The sequence below is a fragment of the Gigantopelta aegis genome, chromosome 13 (genome assembly GCF_016097555.1).
Source record: "Gigantopelta aegis isolate Gae_Host chromosome 13, Gae_host_genome, whole genome shotgun sequence".
Taxonomy (NCBI): domain Eukaryota; kingdom Metazoa; phylum Mollusca; class Gastropoda; order Neomphalida; family Peltospiridae; genus Gigantopelta; species Gigantopelta aegis.
In genome coordinates this window covers 17,101,658-17,129,187 of record NC_054711.1, presented here as the reverse complement: position 1 = coordinate 17,129,187, position 27,530 = coordinate 17,101,658, and the positions used below count along the sequence as shown (strand labels likewise).

Genomic DNA, 27,530 nt, shown 5'->3' with positions numbered 1-27,530 from the left:
AATTTAACCTCGTACAAATAGTACAATTATCAGAGAACACGTTTAATATACAGCCGCTAATATTTTATGCACAAAAATATATTTGTGATATGTAATTACAGTCGTTAAAAGGTCTCTGTTAGTCGATAACATCTTAAAAATTGCAGGAAACTCAGGAATGTCCCTTTAAAGTTGCAGATCCAGGGCACCATATGTCACGAGAACCGTTGTTCTGTTCACGTGTCGGATGCGCAACTTTAAAATCACAAGAACTGCCAGTCGGTTACATGGTGAACAATGACATTCTAACATTAAAAGTACCATGTATCAGTAATGAAAGTGAAAATCAGTTTGTTTTTAAAAACATTTGAACCATCAATGTAGCATAGTTCAAATGTTTTAGGATTAGCTAGGCCTAACTTACGAGAACTATATTCACATAACCGAAAAATCAGTTACCTAAGTAAAACTCAGGTGAACAGACTTCTTGTTACCTAAGATGTTCAAATATTGTCCCCTGAGACCCTAGTTTTAACCCGTGAAAATAAACATTGATGATGATGATACCTAGTTTAATGTGCCCATATACCACTAGGGTTTTGAACACACCCATCCTGAGTCCGACCTCCAATAAGATCGGTGGCCTGACTCAGGATGGTGGGGGGGGGGGGGGGGGGGGGGATGGGGTAGTGTTGAAAATTGGCAGAATTTTGAAAATAGCAATTAGTAAAAAAGTTAATAGAATAAATTTAAAAAAAAGAGAGAAAAGTTACAAGCCAAAAATAAAAAGAATTGACTGCTCGGCCGAATATTTATATAATTTGGAGCATTTTAGAAGGACAGTCCAAAAATAAATAAGAGAAAGAAGAGAGGATTGGACTATTTAATAATATTAAAAAAAAAGAAGTAATTGCGACATAACATTTAGAATGAAGATCTAAATGTTTAAAGTCCAATCTATATGTCCACATGAGTGGCCTCGTTAAGGCTGTTAGGGTGCAGAGGTTGGCCTACAGCGAACTGATGAGCCGAGAACCGGCAAAGGTGGGGATGAAGTGTTTCCATCTCTGTAAACATTAAGTTTGGTTAAGCTTATACTTAAAGGTTTGCAAGAATGGATAGCAGTAGCCACTGGTATCTCTGTGTGTTTCTTCTTGGCATTCCCCAAAAACAAAAAAACAACAAATATTATTATTATTATATTATTTTGACTAAACAGTTTATATATCACTCTAAATGTACAGATAAAACAGGTTTTTTTAGCATTTGAAACATAATATGCACAAATATTATATTTTAGAAAGAATATCATACTGTAATAGAAATAAATATGAAGAATTTCTGAACAGATGGGATATCTGGTCAAATCTGTTCTTGCAGCTTAAACCAGTCTAGACAGAATCACATTGTTTGTATTATATCTTGTGATGTGAATCGGTAGATATGATACTACAATAGCTTGCTGTTGGTGCTGGTGGCACTTTGTGAAATGTACCATGTAAAATGTTGTTACATATTGAAGATGGTGAATAAAATATTTAAATTTAAAAAAAAAAAAAAAAAGTTTGGTTAAGCTACCAACCTGTAAGATATCTAGACAAAGTTAGAATTATAGTGAACCAACAGTCTGTGATGTTGATGTCCATGAGTAAAACCCTTAAAGGGACATTCCTGAGTTTGCTGCATTGTAAGATGATTCCAACTAATAAAATATTTCTATGAATAAACTTACATATTAAATATAGTTTCTTGTTTTAAGATATCAGTGTCTGTATGTTCAGTGTGTTTCTAGGCATCTTAATATTTGTAAGAAGCCCAAACTGGATTTTGTCTTCAAATAATTTCGCATTTTCGAACAAAATTATTTTAGGAAATAAAATGAAATTTACGCTAACGACACCCCCAGAGAATTAAAAATGACAGACTCTAGTTTTTAAACACTACGGCATATGTTTTGGTCTAGATATTGTAACTTTATCCAAATGTGTTACATGTTTATAGATTAACTATTTAATGGGTTGAAACTAGGGTATGCATCTTTAATAACCGATGTAAGTAATTTGGGGATCATGCAAAACAAATCCTGGTCATTGCTTCTGTGTAATCTGTCATAAATTTACTACATGAACAAAAAAATGGGTTACGCAAAATTACAGTTGTATGAGTGATGCACAAATGAAAATATAGTTTTCACAATTTTTAAAAGGCCTAAAATTGCAGTAAGAAAATACAGAGTTTAGTAAATTGTCATTTTTCAATTTGCCACTTTCAAAATAAAGTTGAAGTTTGGCAAATACAATATACCGTCACTTACAAGTTGAATTGTTTTGAAGAAAATATTATTTTATAATTTGGGGGTTAGGGGGTCAGGAAATTACACAAAAGAAATATGTGTACATGTACATGAATTACCATTACCGTTTTGCAAGTTTCATCGATGAATTGTGCCCCGTGTTTATATCGGAATATGTAAATTTGATAATTTAATTTTTTATAATACATTCGTTACAATTTTTTTCTGTGACAGAAAAAGTTTAAAACACAAGAATTAATTTCTACCCAAACATGTAAATTTGATAATTTTATTTTTTATAATACATTCGTTACCATATTTTTCAATAACAGGAAACGTTTAAAACAAATGAATTAATTTGTTTTCTGTTTGTTCATATGTCTTACTTATAAGCCATTCAAGATTCTTATTTGCTGAAAATAAGAAATAAGATACTTTTAATATTTGACTTATAAAGAGGTCAATAAAAAAAATTTAAGTTTTCAAGGCTTGAAATTAGCAACTTGACTTACAGCCTAGATTGAATTACACTTGAAGAAATTCAGAATGTTTTCGTATTAAATGACCAAAAACTACATAGTAATTAAAAAATGAAAAAAAAATGCAGTGCCTTAAAATGTCTTAATTTTCATATATTTTGTTCAGTAAACTGAAATTTTATTTTTTTACCAAATTATCAAAATTGTTAATTAATAAGTTTGGAGGTCAGACTTACAATTGCAGTCTCAAAGTCCCGAAATTATTTATTAACTTTTGCTTATTATACCTTCACCTATAAATTATATTCATAAAAAGTACTTATATAATAAAATTCAAATTCAATTTACTGGTAAAAAATAAATTATTAGAGAATCTTCAGAGGGCAAATAACAGATTAGGGTGCAAACAGTTTAGTCAAGCACTCTTGTAACATTATGCCGACAAGTTGGCCATCTGTGTGCAACTCATCTGTCACTGACAGCCCTATCTAGCTGCCGACAGTCAACTTGCCACATTTTGTGGATTCACTGATTTCAAAAGAAGTGTTACAATGTGATAGATAGGAATCTAGTCATACTGAATATGACTTAATTTATATGGCGTATAAGCATGTTACAATTTCGATATTTGATATTCTCGATATATTTATACAAAGATTATGCAGAGGATAAATTAATTTGTAGCTGTTTATTACAAATAGATGTAAATATTGTGCAAAAATGGAAAATGGTGCTTGTTACTAGATATTGCACCTTTAACATTATGCCGAGTTGTTGGCAATCATTCCTTTCTTTGTTTTGTAGGTGACAATGTGTTGAAAAGCAGTCTGTCAGCAAATTCATCAATACCACATATAGACTCACTCCGATTATCTGATACCGGGTAAGAGAGAGAGAGAGAGAGAGAGAGAGAGTGAGTGAGTGAGTGAGTGAGTGAGTGAGTGAGTGAGTGAGTGTGAGTGTGAGTGTGAGTGAGAGTGAGAGTGAGTGAGTTAGTGAGTGTACGTAATAATTATGTGTTTTATACCAGGTTTAAATTAACCATGATGTTAATACCAAGGAAGTAATAAAATGAGCAATAGTTCCAAACAGAAGACCTGTCAACCTTTAGTCAAGAGAAAGCAGGAGGTCTGTGTTGAAAAAGCAGGAGATTTTGTCAAAAAGCAGGAGATTTTTTAAATGCACACGATTTAACACAAGTTTTTAAAAAGTATTACAATATGTTATATGAACACTACATACCGGTAATGTCATGTATACTTGTCAACCTTAGATTTTGGCATTTAAAAAAAAAAAAAAATATATATATACAGTCAAACCTGTCCTAGTGGCCACCTGTATTCAGCAGTCACCTGCCTTAAGCGGCCAATTTTTTCCCTCCCAAACGATTTATAACGTAAATGCACCTGTAATAAGCGGTCACCTGTCTAACGCGACCAGCGGCCACCCAAATCGAATCCCAAATTGCTAAAATACCTGTATTAAGCGGCCACAGTAAATGTTTACTATTATATAAAAGGAATATTTAACAACAGTGATAAGGTGCAGCAAATAACCAATCTTCACACCTTCAGGAATACTAGTACCCATTCAGTCCCGACATCTCTACTGTGTATCAATTACAAAAGTATGACTCTGGATGTAATTGCCTTTGGGCAGGCTACGCTTGACATTTGTAGATTCACTTACTATGACAATACACCGCATGAAGTAGAAATTAAACAATTAAATGGAAAGAGAAAACAAACTTATTGAGAATGGTTAATTTAATACATTCCAGTTGCAGTTTTTCCTGAAGGAGGCGACATGTCAAAAGTTTATTTATAGTAAACTGTGAATCACACATCCATTAATTAGCAGTACAGATGCTAAAACAAGAAACAACAACATATGTTTTAAAGACTATATGTCACAACCTGTAATCAGCGGCCACCTGTCTTAAGTGGCCACTTTTATCTACTCCCTTGTGTGACCGCTTAAGACAGGTTTGACTATATATATATATATATATATATATATATACAGTAGAATCTCGTTGGCTTGACCTCAGAAGGGTCGATCACACCGCAATGCTTGAACCAAAACCGAAGTCCCAAGTTTTTTGTTCGGTAAACCTTTATATTAACTGATGATGTGTCGAACACGTCCAGAGTCGACTATAAGCCTTCCCTCGGACTAAATTATCGGTCCCGTCTGTGTTATTAGCTGTATTTCCCTCAAACTGGTGATCCATCAAATATCAAATGGAAAACCACCGAAAAGGACCAACAATTGCCGCGCTTGCGCAATTGGTTATTACAACCTTCGGATTATAATTATTTAGGCGGAACGAGCTACACATGAATCGGAGAATCGTAACAATAGCCATGCAATCCTTTCTTTGCCATACCTTACTTGTCATGTTGTGTGTTAAGTGGCTATCAGTAATGATCTTTCAAGTACAGCTAGTGTTACGGTACCTGTTCGATGAACCGTGATACCAGTCAAACAATTAGTGCATAAAATGGTCTCGGCGTGAAGCGTTACTCTGAACACTACAACTCTACAAGACCAGTTTTAAATAAAACAATGGGCGAGTTGCTTGGCTGTCATCACTTCAGGAACCATACATTTAATTAATACTCATAGAAGATAGAATTTGTACATTATGTAATGTAATGGACATTGGCGACGAGTCCAGTTGCTACACCCATATTATTATACATGACCAAGTACTTATAAATTTAGAGAACTAATGGAGAATAAATGAATTAGTACCCTAATAAAATTAGCATATTTCATAAATATACTAAGTAATGAATTCAAACGCCCTTGACTACAAACACCATCAAAACCAAACATATTTATCAAAATACTATCATTATCCACTGCACCATATACAAGTTTAACAATCTATTCGTTTATAAGTACTTGGATAACCGTATATCTGTATCAGATATCTGTATTATTACATAATATATTGATGTGCGTGATTGTATATGTTTGTATATGTGTTTGTGAATGTATTGTAATTAATGTATTTACTGTCAACCATCTTGTCACGTGTATATAACAAAATGTTTATGTATATATTCCTCCTATGCCATTGTGTAACGGCCCAAGTGTAAATAAAATCATGTTTTGTCTTGTCTTGATAAGGGCTTCTGAATCACACAATCGGTGTAATTTGTAATAAATCCTTTCACTCTGATATTTTGCTATATAACACATTGATGAAATTTTTAAGTTTGCAGTTACCAAAATAATATGTATCTAATTCAACTTTCTAACGGATGTTATGGAAATGTCCGATGTTGTCCGAATGGTTAGGTCGAACTATCCGATCGGTCGAACACTTTGTCGAGCACCGACGGGGTTCGAGCCAACGGGATTCAACTGTGTATATATATATATATATATATATATATATATATATACACACACTGGTTCATCCACCCACCCCTGGATCTGCCTCTGATATAGCTGTCATTTAAAATATGCTGAGATGTTGTTATAGTTAATGTTCTTTTCCTTTCCACAAGTTTTCACACATTTGTTTTTACTTCTTCTTGTTTTCCAAGACATTCTGATGATGAAGAGGAAGTGGTGCCCATTCAGAGATCAGCTTCGTCCACTGCAGTACCTGAGAGTATGTTTTTATCGTCTCATATCCTTGTTTTTTACTCTCAAATCCATGTTTTAGTAAAATTCAGTCCTCTAAGACTTAAAGGGACATTCCTGAGTTTGCTCCATTGTAAGATGTTTCCGACTAATAAAATATTTCTACCATTAAACTTACATATTAAATATATTTTCTTGTTTAGAATATCAGTGTCTGTATATTCCATGTGTTTCTGGTCGTCTTAATATACAGTGTACCCTCGATTTATTGCCCCCCGATTTAACACCAACCTCGCATACCGCCAACTTTCTTTAAAGTACCGTTTTCATTCATGTTTATTTCCCTCGATATAACACCACCCTCGGTATCCGCCATCCGCTAACAACGTTTTTGAACCTAACTCCATTTAGCCATTATAATTCCCTCGATTTTGCCGCCAATGGTCTGGTCACAAAGTTGATTATAGTGACATAATTACTAGCAATTTGTTGATTGGGGAAATCCTAACTCCGTTGTACACTGGCAGGACAAACTGAATCTGTTTTTGTTTATTGTGTAGCAATTAACGGATGTAAGTGCTAGAATTGTTTAGGCAGGCGCTGTGTTTGTGTCCAATCAACAAGTGGTATAGAAAGAACAGCTGCTAAAGTGATCATATGACAGAGGGGTGCATTAGATTCATTATTTCAATCGCGGATTCTTCTGTTGGGTCTTTGAAGTGCTGGCAACAACGACTCAAGTTTAATTAAAAAACAAACTTTAGGTAAGTTTTATTATGCTCAAGCATATTTCGACCATGGACTCATGTTAAGTTGCTATTTAGCTTTGGCATAAATGCGACAACACCGGTAACACATTTTATTACAGCAGAATGGATTTAAAGCGTAAACGTATCGTATTAGACGCGGTTAAAAAAAGAGAAATTGTTCAGTACTCGAAGATAAATTCAACTAAAAGTCAACAAGATATAGCCAATCACTTTTCAGTGTTGTGACGGCATTCGTTTTGTGAAACATGCTTGGGATATCGTCAGTGCCACCACCATCAAAATTTTTTGGATTCCTCGGGACCCTCATACCGACTTGCACCAAGCACCAGCCAATGAAATGACAGCATTGCGAGATCTGGTTGGTGACGTCACGGGCCGGCTTTCAATCGACGAACAGCTGAGAATGATGTTGACGAGTTTGTCAACATTGACAATGAAGCAGAGACATTTGCTAATATCAGCGACGAGCAGATTCTTGAAAGTGTTAAACAGATTCACGACGAAACGACTGATGACCAGGAAGAAGAGTCCGACACTGAACCGGAGCCCATTCCGTCGGCGGTTAGTGCCAGGGATGCCATGAACACGGTGATACGTTTTGTAGAAGGGAATCAACATTCTGTTGATACAGATATTAACATTTTGACAGCCTTCCAAACACGACTGAATGAGATAATTCTATCAAGTGCTCAGCAAAAATACATTCTGATATTTATAGACAAATAAAATAATAATGTTGTTACCTGGTTGTTGTTACGTTTGTTACTGTTATTTACATTTAAAACATATGTCATATTCTTGACATTCAGCAATTTAAAAAGAAGAAGAAGTTTGGTAGTAAACCCAAGGCATCCTCACTATACCGCCAACTCGATATAACGCCAAAATTATTTTGGAACATTGGTTGGCGTTAAATCGAGGTTATACTGTATATAAGAAGTCGAAGATGGATTTTGTCTTTAGAAAATAAAATGAAATTTAACCTCATCTTAATATCTTAAGAATTGCAGCAAACTCAGGAATGTCCCTTTAAAGTTGCAGATGCAGGGCACAATATTTCACGAGAACCGTTGTTCTGTTTGCGTGTTGGTTGCGCAGCTTTAAATTCACGAGAACCGCCAATCGGTTACGTGGTGAAGAATGACATTCTGACATTAAAAGTACCATATATCAGTAATGAAAGTGAAACTCAGTTTGTTTTTAAATACATTTGAACCATCAATGTAGCACAGAACCGTAGTTCAAGTGTTTTAGGATTAGCTAGGCCTAACTTACGAGAACTATATTCACATAACCGAAATATCAGTTACTTAAGTAAAACTCATGTGAACGGACTTCTGGTTACCTAAGATGTTCAAATATTACGAGAACTATATTCACATAACCGAAATATCGGTTACTTAAGTAAAACTCATGTGAACGGACTTCTGGTTACCTAAGATGTTCAACTATTGTTCACATAACCGAAATATCAGTTACTTAAGTAAAACTCATGTGAACGGACTTCTGGTTACCTAAGATGTTCAAATATTGTTCACGTAACCGAAATATCAGTTACTTAAGTAAAACTCATGTGAACAAACTTCTGGTTAGCTAAGATGTTCAACTATTGTTCACTTAACCGAAATATCGGTTACTTAAGTAAAACTCATGTGAACGGACTTCTGGTGACCTAAGATGTTCAACTATTGTTCACGTAACCGAAATATCGGTTACCTAAGTAAAACTCATGTGAACGGACTTCCGGTTACCTAAGATGTTCAACTATTGTTCACGTAAAAGAAATATTGGTTACTTAAGTAAAACTCATGTGAACGGACTTCCGGTTACCTCATATGTTCAACTATTGTTCACGTAACCGAAATATCGGTTACCTAAGTAAAACTCATGTGAACGGACTTCCGGTTACCTAAGATGTTCAACTATTGTTCACGTAACCGAAATATTGGTTACTTAAGTAAAACTCATGTGAACGGACTTCCGGTTACCTAAGATGTTCAACTATTGTTCACGTAACTGAAATATTGGTTACTTAAGTAAAACTCATGTGAACGGACTTCCGGTTACCTAAGATGTTCAACTATTGTTCACGTAACCGAAATATTGGTTACTTAAGTAAAAGTCATGTGAACGGACTTCCGGTTACCTAAGATGTTCAACTATTGTTCACGTAACCGAAATATTGGTTACTTAAGTAAAAGTCATGTGAACGGACTTCCGGTTACCTAAGATGTTCAACTATTGTTCACGTAACTGAAATATTGGTTACTTAAGTAAAACTCATGTGAACGGACTTCCGGTTACCTAAGATGTTCAACTATTGTTCACGTAACTGAAATATTGGTTACTTAAGTAAAACTCATGTGAACGGACTTCCGGTTACCTAAGATGTTCAACTATTGTTCACGTAACTGAAATATTGGTTACTTAAGTAAAAGTCATGTGAACGGACTTCCGGTTACCTAAGATGTTCAACTATTGTTCACGTAACTGAAATATTGGTTACTTAAGTAAAACTCATGTGAACGGACTTCCGGTTACCTAAGATGTTCAACTATTGTTCACGTAACTGAAATATTGGTTACTTAAGTAAAAGTCATGTGAACGGACTTCCGGTTACCTAAGATGTTCAACTATTGTTCACGTAACTGAAATATTGGTTACTTAAGTAAAAGTCATGTGAACGGACTTCCGGTTACCTCATATGTTCAACTATTGTTCACGTAACCGAAATATCGGTTACCTAAGTAAAAGTCATGTGAACGGACTTCCGGTTACCTAAGATGTTCAACTATTGTTCACGTAACTGAAATATTGGTTACTTAAGTAAAAGTCATGTGAACGGACTTCCGGTTACCTAAGATGTTCAACTATTGTTCACGTAACTGAAATATTGGTTACTTAAGTAAAAGTCATGTGAACGGACTTCCGGTTACCTAAGATGTTCAGCTATTGTTCACGTAACTGAAATATTGGTTACTTAAGTAAAACTCATGTGAACGGACTTCCGGTTACCTAAGATGTTCAACTATTGTTCACGTAACTGAAATATTGGTTACTTAAGTAAAAGTCATGTGAACGGACTTCCGGTTACCTAAGATGTTCAACTATTGTTCACGTAACTGAAATATTGGTTACTTAAGTAAAACTCATGTGAACGGACTTCCGGTTACCTAAGATGTTCAACTATTGTTCACGTAACTGAAATATTGGTTACTTAAGTAAAAGTCATGTGAACGGACTTCCGATTACCTAAGATGTTCAACTATTGTTCACGTAACTGAAATATTGGTTACTTAAGTAAAAGTCATGTGAACGGACTTCCGGTTACCTAAGATGTTCAACTATTGTTCACGTAACCGAAATATTGGTTACTTAAGTAAAACTCATGTGAACGGACTTCTGGTTTCCTAAGATGTTCAGCTATTGTACCCTGAGACTCTAGTTTTAACCCGTGAAAATAAACATTAAAGGGACATACCCTAGTTTTAACCCGTGAAAATTAACATTAAATTTAAATTAAAATTAAGTTAATCTACAAACCTGTAACACATTTAGATAAAGTTACAATTGAGTGAAACATGAGTCTGTGACTTTGAAATGGTGAAATACCCTCTAAAAATGGTCTAAAACTCGACTCCATAACTGTTACTTCTCAGACGCACGTGCATTTTTTTTTAATTTGTGATATTAAAAACACTAGGATGACCCAAAACACTTCGAATGTACGGAAATTGATAATAACAATAAAACAATAAACAATAAAATCTAAGTAAAGTATGTTTTAAGTTATCAAAGACGGTTTTAATAATAAAAAATATGCGTTAGTGTTTAAAAACTAGAGTATGTCCCTTTAAGTTTGGTTAAGCTTTATTATTGTACTCATGTTCAGTCTATACTTAAAGGTTTGCAAGAATGGATAACAGTAGCCACTGGTATCTCTGTGTGTCTCTTTTTGGTATTCCAAGAAAACAAAAAACAATAACAAATATTATTATTTTGACTAAACAGTTTATATATATATTTTTTTTTTTTAGCATTTGAAACATAATATACACAAATATTATATTTTAGAAAGACTGTCATACTGTAATAAAAATTAACATAAAGAATTTCTGGACAGATGGGATATCTGGTCAAATCTATTCTTGCAGCTTGAACCAGTCTAGACAGAAACACATTGTTTGTAATGTATCTTGAATCGGTAGATGTTACTACAATAACTTGCCTTTGGTGCTGGTGGCACTTTGTGAAATGTACCATGTAAAATGTTGTTACATATTGAAGATGGTTGTCACGGGGATTCTATAATTCCCGTAACTGAATAAAACACGATTATCAAAATATCTCTCCTAACTGTATATCTATTAGATCTCTCTGTAACAGGCTGTTAAACCCTAGTATGGCTCGTCTCTAGGTATGATCAGAGATACGATCTTATATAATATATATAATTATAGCACGTTAGTTCTCTAGAAACACAACAAAAACACAATACACTTTGGAATCTGTATTAATCTACGCTGACAAATGTACAGCCGTAGTAGTTAATTAATAACAGCAATAATAACAACCCAGAACTGATCACTTAATTAGTTAATCTCTATGTGTCTAGTTACACAATATGCGAATCACTTCACCGTTACACCACACCCACACGTGTGATAATTGAGAAACGCTTCCAGGAGAAGTTAATTAATAAAGGAATTACAACACCATTCCTAACTGGTTAATTTTTAATTAACCCTTACTACTCGTTCAGTAACGTGTGATAATTTAGGAACGCTTCCAGGGGAACTTAATTAATAAAGGAATTACAGCTCTATTCCTAACGGGTTAATTTTTAATTAACCCTAACTACTCATTCAGTAACCTTGTAACACAGAATTAATACTTATCACAATAAAGACAATAACCTACAGTGTACCTAGGTCGTCTAGGATGACTGGCTAAGCTTTATATTACCAAATACTCGTATAATGTTAGAACAAAAAGTTTACGATTTACTTCGTCAGATGACCGAAGACACTGTCTAAAGAATATTGGTATAATACAGTATTAAAATATTTAAAGTCACATCAATCACATCAAGGTTATACACAGAGCAGAAATGATATTTACCAAAGTCCAAACGGACTAACGTTCCCAGGAAGCTTCCTTTTCCGTTTTTTTTATATCTCAAACACTAGCTATTTATTATAAATCAGGATTTTGCCTGGGGTTACAAGGCGGTACCTCACGTATCATCTCATATTCTACTTCTACTAGAGTCGGTATATTTCTCTCTGATCGTCAGACTTACTGACGCCTTGGTCGCCAAAATCACGGTCGTCGAAACCGCACTCGCAGAGGTATTACGTAACTACTCGCCACATGGCCTCCACAGCTGGACTAAGTGCATATTGGAATGCCCGATCACGCGAAGTATTACGTAACAAGTTGCCCACCTGGGCTACGGGCAATGAAACTGCACACGGCCCTCTAACACAATTAAAATCGCCACAGGCGAAACAAATTTAAGTGCATGTACCATCACAATGGTGAATAAAATAAATAAAAATGAATTTTAAAAAAAGTGGTTACGCTACTAACCTGTAAGATCTAGACAAAAAAAGATTGTTTTATTTAATAACGCCGCTAGAGCACATTGATTTTTTTTTTTATCTTATCATCGGCTATTGGACATCAAACATATGGTCATTCTGGCACTGTTTTTTAGAGGAAACCTGCTGTCGCCACATAGGCTCCTCTTTTACGACAGGCAGCAAGGGATCTTTTATTTGCGCTTCCCACAGGCAGGATAGCACAAACCATGGCCTTTGTTGAACCAGTTATGGATCACTGGTCAGTGCAAGTGGTTTACACCTACCCACTGAGCCTTGCGGAGCACTCACTCAGGGTTTGGAATCGGTATCTGGATTAAAAATCCCATGCCTCGACTGGGATCCGAATCCAGTACCTACCAGCCTGTAGACCAATGGCCTAACCACGACACCACCGAGGTCGGTATATCTAGACAAAGTTAGAATTATAGTGAACCAACAGTCTGTGATGTTGATGTCCATGAGTAAAACCCTTAAAGGGACATTCCTGAGTTCGCTGCATTGTAAACTGATTCCAACTAATAAAATAGTTCTATGAATAAACTTACATATTAAATATAGTTTCTTGTTTAAGATATCAGTGTCTGTATATTCAGTGTGTTTCTGGTCGTCTTAATATTTGTAAGAAGCCCAAACTGGATTTTGTCTTCAAATAATTTTGCATGTACAAACAAAATTATTTTAGGAAATAAAATGAAATTTACGCTAGTACAAATATTAGAACGATTAGAAACACATTTAATATACAGCCACTAATATTTTATGCAGGAAAATATATTTGATATGTAATTACAATCGTTAAAAAGTCTCTGTTAGTCGATAACATCTTGAAAATTGCAGCAAACTCAGGAATGTCCCTTTAAATATAGACTTTAACTTGTCTCCATAACTGTTATTTCTCAGAGGTACACGTACATTGTTTTAAATGTGAAAAATGCATTTTATGTTTTTAGAAAGACCAGGATGACGAGAAATACTTCAGATGTATGGAAATGAATAATCTAAACAATACTTTTTTTTCAGTTATCTAAAACAGCTCTAATAGTGAAAACTATACAGTAGTGTTTAACAACTAGGGTCTCTCACTTTAAATGAATGAATAAACAATTGAATGAATATTTAACGACACCCCCAGAGAATTAAAAATGACGGACTCTAGTTGTTAAACACTACGGCATATGTTTCGGTCTATTGTAACTTTATTCAAATATGTTACATGTTTGTAGATTACCGGTAGCCATTTCATTGGGTTGAAACTAGGGTATGCAAAGTTCTTTAATAACTGATATAAGTAATTTATGGATCATGCAAAACAAATTCTGGTCATTGCTTCTATGTAATCGGTCATAAATTTAATACATGAACGAAAAATGGGTTACGCAAAATTACAATTGTATGAGTGATGCACAAATGAAAATATAGTTTTCGCAATTTTTAAAAGGCCTGAAATTGCAGTAAGAAAATACAGAGTTTAGTAAAAAAAAATCATTTTACAATTTGCCACTTTCAAAATAAAGTTGAAGTTTGGCAAATACAATATACCGTCACTTACAAGTCGAATTGTTTTGAAGAAAATATTATTTTATAATTTGGGCGTTAGGGGGTCAGGAAATTACACAAAAGAAATACAACATGTATGTGTACCATTTTGCAAGTTTCATCGATGAATTGTTCCCTGTGTTTATATCGAAATGTGTAAATTTGACAATTTAATTTTTTATAATACATTCGTTACAATTTTATAATACATTCGTTACAATTTTTCTATAACAGGAAAAGTTTAAAACACATGAATTAATTTATACCCAAACATGTAAATTTGATAATTTAATTTTTATAATACATTCGTTACCATATTTTTCAATAACAGGAAAAGTTTAAAACACATGAAAAATTAATTTGTTACAATTGTTTTCTGTTTGTTCAAATGTCTAACATATAAGCCATTCAAGATTCTTATTTGCTGAAAATAGGAAATATTAAAATATTTTTGGTCATTTTTCAGGGATCGACTTATAAAGAGGTCAATAAAAAAAATCATATTTTCAGGGCTTGAAATTAGCAACTTGACTTACAGCCTAGCTTGAATTACACTTGAAGATATTAAGAATTTTTTCATATTAAATGACCACAAACTACATAGTAATTCAAAAATCAAATAAATGCAGTGCCTTAAAATGTCTTAATTTTTATATATTTTGTTCAGTAAACTGAATTCTTTTTTTTTTTTACCAAATTATCAAAATTGTTAATTAATAAGTTTGGAGGTTGGACTTACAATTGCAGTCTCAAAGTCCCTTAATTATTTAAAACTTTTGCTTATTATACCTTCACCTATAAATTATATTCATAAAAAGTACTTATATAATAAAATTAAAATTCAATTTACTAGTAAAAAAATAGAATTATTAGAGAATCTTCAGAGGGCAAATAATAGATTATGGCACAAACAGTTTAGTCGAACATTCTTGTAACATTACACAGACAAGTTGGACGTCTGTGTGCAACTCATCTGTCACTGACAGCCCTATCTAGCTGCTAATAGTCAACTCGCCAGATTTTGTGGATTAACTGATTTCAAAAGATGTCTTACAATGTGATAGATAGGAATCTAGTCATACTGAAAATGACTAAATTAGTTATACTGATTGTGACTAAATTAGTTATACTGAATAGTTATACCGAATGTGACTAAATTAGTTATACCGAATGTGACTAAATTAGTTATACCGAATGTGGCTAAATTAGTTATACCGAATGTGACTAAATTAGTTATACCTAATGTGACTAAATTAGTTATACCGAATGTGACTAAATTAGTTATACTGAATAGTTATACCGAATGTGGCTAAATTAGTTATACCGAATGTGACTAAATTAGTTATACCGATTGTGACTAAATTAGTTATACTGAATGTGACTAAATAAGTTGTACTATACTGATTGTGACTACATTAGTTATACCGATTGTGACTAAATTAGTTATACTGAATGTGACTAAATTAGTTATACTATACTGATTGTGACTACATTAGTTATACTGAATGTGACTAAATTAGTTATACTTACCGATTGTGACTACATTAGTTATACTGAATGTGACTAAATTAGTTATACCGAATGTGACTAAATTAGTTATACTGATTGTGACAAATTAGTTATACTGAATGTGACTAAATTAGTTATACTATACTGATTGTGACTACATTAGTTATACTGAATGTGACTAAATTAGTTATACTATACTGATTGTGACTACATTAGTTATACTGAATGTGACTAAATTAGTTATACTGAATGAGACTAAATTAGTTATACCTGAATGTGACTAAATTAGTTATACTATACTGAATGAGACTAAATTAGTTATACTGAATGTGACTAAATTAGTTATACTGAATGTGACTAAATTAGTTATACTGAATGTGACTAAATTAGTTATACTATACTGATTGTGACTACATTAGTTATACTGAATGTGACTAAATTAGTTATACTGAAAGTGACTAAATTAGTTATACTGAATGTGACTAAATTAGTTATACCGAATGTGACTAAATTAGTTATACTGAATGTGACTAAATTAGTTATACTATACTGATTGTGACTACATTAGTTATACCGAATGTGACTAAATTAGTTATACCGAATGTGACTAAATTAGTTATACCGAATGAGACTAAATTAGTTATACCGAAAGTGACTAAATTAGTTATACCGAAAGTGACTAAATTAGTTATACCGAAAGTGACTAAATTAGTTATACCGAAAGTGACTAAATTAGTTATACTATACTGATTGTGACTAAATAAGTTATACTGATTGTGACTACATTAGTTATACTGATTGTGACTAAATTAATTATACTGATTGTGACTAAATTAATTATACTGATTGTGACTAAATTTATGTGGTGTTTTAGCATGTTACAGTTTCGATATTCAATGTCCTTGATTTATTTATACAAAGATTATGCATGGGATAAATTAATTTGTAACTGTTTATTACAAATAGATGTAAATATTGTGAAAAATGGAAAATGGTGCTTGTTACTAGATATTGCACCTTTAACACCTTGCCAAGTTGGTGGCAATCATTCCTTTCTTTGTTTTGTAGGTGACAGTGTGTTGAGAAGCAGTATGTCGGCAGATTCATCAATACCACATATAGACTCACTTCGATTATCTGATACCAGGTAAGAGAGAGAGAAAAAGAGAGAGAGGGAGGGAGGAATTAGGGAGTTAGGGAGAGAGAGAAAAAAGACAGAGGGAGACAGGGAGGGAACGATGGAGGGAGGGTGAGAGAGAGAGAGGGAGGGAGGGATTAGGGAGAGACAGAGAGAAAAAAGACAGAGAGGGAAGAGAGAGCCAGAGAGAGAGAGAGAGAAAGAGAGAGAGAGAGAGAGAGAGAGAGAGAGAGAGAGAGAGAGAGAGAGAGAGAGAGAGAGAGAGAGAGAGAACGCAATAATTATGTGTTTTATACCAGGTTTAAATTAATCATGATGTTAATATCAAGGAAGTAATACAACAAGCAATAGTTCCAAATGGAATGTTATGTTATAGATTAATACACCCTTACATTCAGACTAAATTGTTATAATAACTATAAATGAAATGAAAATATTTTAAAACATATTTCAGCTTGATTACTTTATTTACAGATTAGATGTTAGCGAGGATTGCGAACCTGAATTTGAAGAGAACCCGATACCAGAGAGACGAATAAATCTAGAGACTTCCAGACCAGAGGCACTACATCTAGAGAGAGAGAATCTGGAAAAACTTAATCAAGAGACAGAATGTCTATTGAGAAAGAATCTGGACATGCTGGGTCCAGACGCACTACATCTAGAGAGAGAGAATATGGAGAAACTTGAACAAGAGACAGAATGTCTAGTGAGAGAGAATCTGGACCTACTGGGTCCAGAGAGCCTAGAAAGTCTGATTCTAGAGAGAGAGAATCCGAAGAAACAGAATCCGAAGACAGAGAATCAAGGGATGCACAGTTTACACAGACTGGATCAGGAGATACAGTTCCCAGAGGATTGGGGTCTACAGAGAGAGAATCCAAAGAGAGAGATTCTAGAGAGACATATTCTAGAGATAGAGAATCTAGAGAGAGAGAATCTAGAGAGAGAGAATCCAGAGATACCAGGTCTTGAGAGACGAAGTCGACACACACACACACTAGAAGGGTGAGGCCAAATATAACTTTATACCAGGGCTCGAACTTAAGAATTTGTTGTCCTCCGATGGCAAGTTTGAGCCTGCCTACACCAATTTATTTTAAAGTGACTGTTGCAGCAAATAAACTTGACTGAAAGGTTATTTTGCTGCATGTCGACATATATCCAGGGCTCGAGGTTTAAGAACTTGTTACCAACAATAAATTTTAAATGTTTTTTGCCTCAGACAAAATGTTCACTCGTGTCAAATTTTTAGCCTGCCTGTGGCAATTTTAAAATCTGTAACTTTTGCAACAAATATAAAAACCAAAAATAGTCCCTTCAATTGACAACAATAATTTGTATCCGTCTGCAATTCATTTGGCAACTACGGCAATTGCTGTCGGTGAAGTCTTTAATTTCGAGCCCTGTATTTCAAATGTTAAATACTGGCAGATAATGTACACTAGAGCTGTAACAATACGGGAGGTCGCGATATGATCCGTATCGTGATACATAACTTTTCATATCAGTCATCGATAATTATACTGTTTAGTTCAAGTTTATGAAACATGATAACCTTAAAGGGACATTCTTGAGCAATTTTTAAGATGTTATCGACTAACAGAGACTTTTTAACGATTGTAATTACATATCAAATATATTTTTCTGCATAACATATTAGTGGCTGTACATTAAACGTGTTTCTGATCGTTCTAATATTTATACTAGGTTAAATTTCAATTTATTTCCTAAAATATATTTTTTCGTACATACAAAATTATTTGAATACAAAATCCTGTTTGGGCTTCTTACAAATATTAAGACGACCAGAAACACATTGAATATACAGACACTGATATTCTAAACAAGAAATTATATTTAATATGTAAGTTTAATCGTAGAAATAGTTTATTAGTCGAAAACATCTTACAATGCAGCAAACTCGGGAATGTCCCTTTAAACAAAATTTAAAACATGACACAAGCTGTATTACAGGATAATTTTATTGTTTCTTATGTTTAATGACACCAATGGAGCACATTGATTAATTGATCATCGGCTATTTGATGTCAAACGTTTGATAATTCTGACTTGTAGTCATCAGGGGAAACTCGCTACATTTTTTCTAATGTAGCAAGGGATCTTTTATATGCACTTTCCAACAGACAGAAAAACACATACTATGACCTTTGTCCAGTTGTGGTGCACTGGTTGGAACGAGGGAAAAACCAATCAGTTGAATGGATCCAGCGAAGTGGTTCGATCATGTGACACAAGCACCTCAAGCGAGCACTCAACCGACTGACCAGTCTCAGTGGCGTCGTGGTTAGGCCATCGGTTAACAGGCTGGTAGGTACTGGGTTCGGATCCCAGTCGAGGCATGGGATTTTTTAATCCAGATACCGACTCCAAACCCTGAGTGAGGGTAGGTGTAAACCACTTGCACCAACCAGTGATCCATAACTGGTTCAACAAAGGCCATGGTTTGTGCTATCCTGTCTGTGGGAAGCGCAAATACAAGATCCCTTGCTGCTAATTGGAAAGAGTAGCCCATGAAGTGGCCACAGCGGGTTTCCTCTCAAAATCTGTGTGGTCCTTAACCATATGTCTGACGCCATATAACCGTAAATAAAATGTGTTAGTGAGTCGTTAAATAAAACATTTCTTTCTTTCTAGTTTTATATGTGGTGGGACATAGATCAGTGGTAAAATGCTTGCTTGATACATGGTTGGTTTGGGATCGATCCCTGTCAGTGGGCCCATTGGGTTATTTCTCGTTCCAACCAATGCACCAGGGCTGGTATATCAGGCCATGGTATGTGCTATCCTGTGTGGGAAAGTGCATGTAAAAGATCCGTTGCTGCATTAGAAAAAATGTAGTGGGTTTCCTCTGATGACTACATGTCAGAATTACCAAATGTTTGACGTCCAATAGCCGATGATTAATTAATGAATGTGCTCTAGTGGTGTCGTTAAACAAAACAAACTTTAACTAAAGGTTTTTAAGCACTGGCCCTGGACAGCAAAATGGGCTCGGAGACTGAATGTTAAGTTTTTATCTCTGACACAAATGGCCACTGTTGTATATTTTTCAGAGCGATGTCACTTCCCCCAAAGCTGACTGGAAGGATAAAACCAATGAAGGTTGCCTTTAAAGCCTCTCCCTTTGCTGAGGCAGCGTCGGCATCAGAAGATGAGGAAGAAGGAATTGAGGAAGAAGCCGTTTTTTATCCGGGATTTGCTCTGAAAGTGGCCGGCACCATAATGTCGCAAGTTTGCGGCATGTTCCACAACCAAACCCTCTGTGACCTCGTTGTCAAGGTCGAAGAAGAAGAGTTCAAGTGTCACAAGGTCATCATGGCTGCCATGTCTGGCTTTTTCCGCTCCCTGCTCATGTCGGAGATGAAGGAAACCACGGATGGGTCCGTCACCTTGGAAACCATATCTGCAAAGACCTTCTCAAAGGTACTGCGAGTAATTTACGAGGGAAAGAATGTCGTGACGTCTGGCTCGGTACAGAACCTGCTGAAGGCGTCTGTGTATCTGCAAGTGAAGATCCTGGAGGATCTGTGTGTGAACTTCCTGCATGACGACCTGGATGTTAACAATGCCGTGGGCATTTGGAGAATTGCCCAGATGTACGAGCTGCGTCCACTGATAAGGAAAGCCTGGCAGATGATCATCAGACATTTCGACCAAGTCAGCCGCACGGACGAAATCTTCACTCTCCAGAAAGAGGAGTTAATTCTGATTCTCACAGACAGTCAGCTGAACGTCCCTTCTGAGGATGTCATCTGCGATACCGTTCTCCAGTGGGTGAAGCACGACCTTGGTGCACGGGAACCCGACTTGACCATCCTCCTCGACTTCATCTGCCTGCCGAACGTCAGCGGTCCTTACCTCTGCGACACGCTCCTTAATGATGATCTGATGACTACAAACAAAAGATTTGCCGAGCTGGTCAAGGAGGCGTTGTGCTACCACCTGAAGGAGGGACAGAGAGAGGCGATAATGGCGCGGCAGAGAACTCTACGTGATAAAGCAAGCATCAATGCAGTCGTTGTCCTGATCGGGGGCTATGTCATACAGAACCAGACTCTGACGTCGATGGTCTGCTATGATCTCCGAGGGCAGCAGTGGTACTCGATTGCGTCCATTCCCCATGACCCCGGCGTGGACTTCGCAACGTGCTACCTGAACAATGAGCTGTACGTCAGCGGAGGGTCGCGTAGCATGGATAAGTTCGTCAAGTTCAGCCCAGTCGAGAACCAGTGGTACCTGCAGCCTTCTCTGATGACCGGTCGCGAGTGTCACGCAATGGCAGCTGTCGATAATATCTTGTACATCTTGGGAGGAAGCTGCTCTGCGTCAAAAAAAAAAGGATCGAAACGACCCACCGAGATCGAAGGTTACGACACCAAGACTGGCAGGTGGTTCCACGCAGGCCACTTGCAGGTTCCTGTTGAATCGCTCTCGGCATCTGTCGTCGAGGAAACCATTTACACCTTTGGCGGCATCGGCGATGGAAACATGCCGTCTTCGAGCATTCAGAGTTTTGACACGGTCTCTGGAACATGTTCCCTCTATGGCAGCCTGCCTCACCCCGTGGATCACACGATGGCCTTGACCTTGCAGTCGGTAGTCTACATCGTCTGTCCGAAAGGTCAGGTGCTGCAGTTTTCTGCAGAGGAAAAGCAAGTAAAGCAGATCGTCCAGATACATAATATGGACAGGATTGGGTTTGGGGTGTACACCCACGAACAGAAGCTGATGATCATTGGAGGGGAAGGCCCAGATGGGACCCTCTTCGATCAGATTGTCGTTGTTGATCTCATAAAGAAGAAGACGGCGAAGAACCTCTTGGAACCTCTTCCAATTCCAATGGCCATGTTTCGCATGGAGACCGTCAAGATGCCAAAGCGTCTGCTCATCCAACGAGGATTCAATATCTTTCAGCAGGGTGCAGGCCTGCAGTTCGACTTGGAGGAGGATATTTGAGGGATTAGAAACAATGGAGGATCTTCAGGATAAGAGGCTGGGGATGAGAAGTCTTTACGGTCTCACTATACAGGTGTCATCTGCCATTGAAATCCTTGTTAGATTGCCCATGTTGAGATGAAGATTGATAATAGAACAGATTCTTGTTGGCACTATGTACAGCATATACCACTGTGAACCATTTATATTGACTTCAAAATTGATAACATTTACGTTTCCGTTTTTTGCTATATGAAAGTATCTGGCTATAGTACCAGTCCGAACAGGTGGTGCAGGAACCGATTCACACCAGCCACTTGTTCCACTGTAGACCCATGTCTCAAAACGTCGGTCCACAATATTGCAAAATACGATGGGCAAGCTCCAGCCAGAGGGTTTACCCTTTTAAAAATACGTATAATTTTAATTCTACCCCAATTACTAGCAGTGAATATGTGAACCACAACATGTTACAATTAGGAACTATAGTGGACCATCAAGGGCGTAGGAAGGTATATATGCAAAAACCACCGCTGCTGCTAAAAAGTGTGGGGGGGGGGGGGGGGGGGCACATGCCATCCTTTACCCACCCACACCCCACCCCCATCCCCCGCTTCCTACGCCAATGACCATGATGAAAGAACTCTCACTCGGAAGTGACCTAAAACGGGAACTGAATCCATAACAGCCGTTGCCTCTGTGGAAGGTACTTTTAATAATAATAGGGGCCTAATAATAATAACAATAATAATAATAATAATCTAAAGCAACCCAGTGTGAACTCGAGAAAAGAAAAGAAAATGTTAGTACATTATGAAGATGATTGGGAAAAGGGCGACATCGCTAAGGGGTGGAGTGGGGGAGGAACCGGACCCAATGTCGCCCCCACCCCGCCTTTAAATCCGCAACTGAGAAACTAGTGTTGGGGATCGTTTTTGAACTACATCATAAATCATCGGTTATAATCAACTATCAAGTATGCAATCAATTGGAATCAATGAGGGTTTGAAGACAAGTGTACGAGACACAGGGCGGGGGGGGGGGGGGGGGGGGGGGGGGGGGGGGGGGGGGGGGGGGTGGTGGTGGTAAGTCCTCAAAACAAAACTTCAAATTCGGGCAAAAATTATACAGATATTCGGCCACAATGTGCTGACATGAGACCTCTTTACAATGTATTTCCATCATTCTACCCTCAAAATTAGTCTTTTGTAATCATTGTAAAAATGCGTAGTGATTCGTTAGCAATCCTATATAGCTGTTTGGTAGCAATGCTAATATGAATATATGTTGTTATCCAGATTCAGGCATTTTCGTTTGATTCGGGCAAAAGCCAGCCTGCCTCCCTACAAAACTGGGAGCCTGTACGCCTGTGTGTTTTAATAATTATGACTACATGTCTATGTACCCATTATCATATTTATCATGAGACGCCCTGCACATTTCGCTAAGCTTAATTTTACCCTTCAAACCCATTCGGTATCGAGTTTCTTTATATAATCATGAAAGTAAACCCCACACTATATGTATGTATATAGTTTTTTATTGTCCCCTGTCCGTCCAACCGGAGGGGACTATAGGTGTCATCTCCGTCCTGTCTATATGTCCGTCTGTCTGTCTGTCCCACTTATAGTTTATTGGATGGTGTGGGGTTTTTTTGTGGTTTTTTCTCTCAATGCATTGAGATATTGAGCTGAAAATTTGTGTATAGCTTTATCATGTGTTGTTGTAGATTAAATCTGAGATACGAAATGGAAATAAAAACAACCCCAACTATTCCGATTTACTTGACTTTGAAAGGGGGGCATTCGGTCTTCTTTTCTTTTTTTAAACCGCCACAAAAATTTAACACAGAGACAAAGACATTTTTAAGTTTTTTTGGACATTACAAACATGGATGATAATGAGTTGAATGGTGAAGCCGCAGTATTTCCATTTCGGTATGGGACTACTTGACAGGGCCGTGCTCCACGCTTGCCGTCAGTTGAGCTATCTCGATATCACTCGAGCCTGGGGTACACGGAACCTGCAGTGCATTTGGTCTTGGTGACAGGTTTCCGAACAGAAATTATGCCGTTATTAAAGAAAATATAGGCCTATTCTGACACTTATTTTACATGTATTTTTCTAATTAATTAATTTATATATTATTTGGGTTTGTACAAACCCCTAGGAACTAGGCGGGGTGGGGTGGGGTTGGGGGGAGGCTGTATCCCCCACATGCGGATGAATTGTTGGTTTTTGTTTTGTTTTTTGTCCTACTCTGTAAATAAATATAAATTAAAATGTGGTTTGTACCCCCCCCCCCCAGTAAAGTTTGTGGCCCCTTCACTTGAGATTGTATACCCCTCCAGATATCGTTCCTATGAGCCCGTGTCTCTGTAACATATCTAAAAACTAAATCTTATAGAGGTATAGTACAACTACAATAAATGCATTTTAAATTGTAATATATTATATATTCATACGAATTTATTAAATAATTTGGATATCAAAATTGATATGTTTGCTATAATTATTTATTAATTAATTATAACATTGTATACAAATAAAAATAAATATAAAGGAAATGCTGAGTTACAAGTAATATTATTTTTTTTAAATATAATAAACAAAAAGTTAAATTAATATAGTTAATAAATAATAAAATAAATCTAATGATTTTTTATTAAAATAAAATAAATATAAGACAAAAAAATTCGCTGCGAGCAGGGTTCGAACCTGCGCGGGGAGACCCCATTGGATTTCAAGTCCAACGCCTTAACCACTCGGCCATCACAGCTTATTATAACAAGCGTTATGGTTTCTAAATAGGTGATTAGATGGTGAACTACATAATATATCAAGATATTTAAAACTAGTCTCATACGTTTTGGACCTTTTCTGTTAAGTACCCACCCACCCCCATATCTTGGACTAAACAAACATCTTGTAAGCGTGTAGAATTAGGTTAAACAGAACAATGATTCAATTTACAATGTGTGTTTCCGATTACAAACTTATTTCATATTCACTTTTGGACAAACAAACAAATGAGATAAGAAAGTAACAGCTAGGTGTGTACGCTGAAGAAAATGTTGATAATTATAATATTCTAAAAAAAATAATAATAATAATAATAATAATAATGCATGTAACTTGAAGATTGAAAAATGCTAAATATACTATATACTATAGCTTGAGTATCCAAACTAACATTATTTGATATGTCTGTCTTAATCGAACCAATTTTTAAAAGTAAAGTTTAGAAACGTGTAGAACATTTTTGTGTATTTATTTGACATGTATTTTTAAAAGTTAATTAATTTATATATTGAGTTTCGGGTAGGGCTTTCCAGGCCCATGTGGATTCGGGGGTGGGGCCTTGGGGCGTGGACTTCGTTTCCCCACCTAAACCTGAGGACTAATATAAATATGTACGGTTTTTTGTTTGCTTGTTTTTTTGGGGGTTTTTTCGGTTTTTTTTTTCCAGTTGTGTATAAATATAGATAAAAATGTGGCTTGTAACCCCTACTAGAGTCTGTGCCCCCTCACTAGAAAATCTGCTCCCCCCCCCCCCCCCCCCCCGATATCGTTCCTACGGCGGGCCTGTCTTGGATAATATACCTCAAAGTTAAATTTTATGAAAATATAATAGGTCTATATAATTACATTTAAAAATGCATGTATATATTATATATTCATACAAATTTATTATATACAGGTAATTTGGACAGCAAAATTGACAATAGGTTTACTACGTACAGTTAATTACTGCTTAGGTTTGCCTAACACCACATTTTATGTCAATAAAAATTAATATAAAGTAAATATTGAAAACAATATTAATTTTTAAAATATAATACATGCACATAAAGTTACACTAATATATTTAATAATAATTGAAATAAAAGTAAAGTAAAGTTTGTTTTATTTAACGACGCCACTAGAGCACATTGATTTTTAATCTTATCATCGGCTATTGGACGTCAAACATATGGTCATTCTGACACTGTTTTTAGAGGAAACCCGCTGTCGCCACATAGGCTACTCTTCTTTACGACAGGCAGCAAGGGATCTTTTATTTGCGCTTCCCACAGGCAGGATAGCACAAACCATGGCCTTTGTTGAACCAGTTATGGATCACTGGTCGGTGCAAGTGGTTTACACCTACCCATTGAGCCTTGCGGAGCACTCACTCAGGGTTTGGAGTCGGTATTTGGATTAAAAATCCCATGCCTCGACTGGGATCCGAACCCAGTACCTACCAGCCTGTAGACCGATGGCCTGCCACGACGCCACCGAGGCCGGTTAATTGAAATAAATATATAATTTTAAAAATAATCAATAAATTGGAGAAGAAAAAAAAAATCGCTGCGAGCAGGGTTCGAACCTGCGCGGGGAGACCCCATTGGATTTCAAGTCCAACGCCTTAACCACTCGGCCATCACAGCTTACGTTGATAAACATTTCGGTTTCTGAATAGGCGAAACAATAAATTACGAAACTGATTAGGCTTTAGGCTGGAGTGAACCAAAATATTGTGCTGCGTGACATGGGTATTGGACATAATAATTGGCCTGCTTACATTGAGCACATGTTCAAGCACGCCTGTCGTGGGCACAACCTCTGACTTCGCCAGGGAGTTTGTCAAAGACAGGGAATGAATATTCATGTGCAATGAAATCAAATTTACGGTTTATGTTACATTGTTAGGTGGTTTATATATAATATACAGTGTAGTGTTTAAAGCCAAAAAAAATAATTTTAAAAAAAATCCCACAATAAATTACATGCTTTGCCAAAATTGTAGTTTACACACGGGGGGTGGGGATAATGCCATCTTGCGCTTTTAAAAGAAAAAGGTTGTTAACAAATACACACGCACACATATATAATGTTCCACGCAGAGACAGAGAGACAGAGACAGACAGACAGATATATACAGATACAGAGAGAGAGAGAGACAGACATAGATACATACATACAGAGAGAAAGGTTTGTACGTTGAGGAAAATGTTGACACCAAAAATTTTATATTGTCAAGAATACAAAAATGAAACTGCCAATATACTATATAGTTTGAGTCTCCAAAGGCACCTCCTTTGAGTAAAAGTAAAAGTTTATTGTTTAACGACACCACTAGAGCGCATCGATTTATTAATCATCGGCTATTGGATGTCAAATATTTGGTAATTTTGACATATAGTCTTAGAGAGGAAACCCGCTACATGCTTTTATTAGTAGCAATGGATCTTTTATATATATGCAATATCCCACAGACAAGATAGCACATGCCACGGCCTTTGATATACCAGTAGTGGTGCACTGTCTTGTACGAGAATGAGCCCATCGACGGGGATCGAACTAGACTGACTGCGCATCAGGCGAGAGCTCTACCAAAGGGCTACTTCTGTCAACTTCATTTGAGTACGGCAAGTACCGGTACGTCTAAATCGAACTGATTTTTCAGTACATTTTAGAAACCTCTACAACTTGGTTGTGTATTTATTTTACATATATGTATATATATATATTTTTTTACATTAATTAATTTATAAATTGTTTGGGTTTGGGGTAGGGGTGTCCAAGCGTCTAGGAATTGTGCGTGGGGAGGTTGTGTCTTTTGTTTCTGTTTCTGGGGGGGGGGGGGGGGGGTTTGGGGGTGACTTTGTCCTAGTGTGT

The 27,530-nt window shown here is 36.2% G+C and overlaps 1 protein-coding gene and 2 non-coding genes across 3 annotated transcripts in view; 1 reads left to right on the top strand and 2 right to left on the bottom strand.

Annotated features, from left to right (window-relative positions):
- Positions 1 to 22,932, top strand: part of LOC121387391 (kelch-like protein 6) — a 29,177-nt gene extending 6,245 nt beyond the window's left edge. Inside the window, exons 3-7 of the mRNA XM_041518494.1 lie at positions 3,556 to 3,634; positions 6,312 to 6,379; positions 16,841 to 16,919; positions 17,385 to 17,918; positions 19,988 to 22,932. Coding sequence (XP_041374428.1) covers positions 3,556 to 3,634; positions 6,312 to 6,379; positions 16,841 to 16,919; positions 17,385 to 17,918; positions 19,988 to 21,890 — 2,663 coding nt within the window. The 3' untranslated portion in view covers positions 21,891 to 22,932. The remainder of the gene's footprint in view (positions 1 to 3,555; positions 3,635 to 6,311; positions 6,380 to 16,840; positions 16,920 to 17,384; positions 17,919 to 19,987) is intronic.
- Positions 22,933 to 24,566: 1,634 nt separating this feature from the next.
- Positions 24,567 to 24,648, bottom strand: Trnas-uga. The gene has a single exon. It is a non-coding gene; the product is annotated as a tRNA-Ser (tRNA).
- A 1,569-nt stretch (positions 24,649 to 26,217) lies between these two features.
- Trnas-uga lies at positions 26,218 to 26,299 on the bottom strand. Its single transcript has one exon. It is a non-coding gene; the product is annotated as a tRNA-Ser (tRNA).
- Positions 26,300 to 27,530: the final 1,231 nt, after the last annotated feature.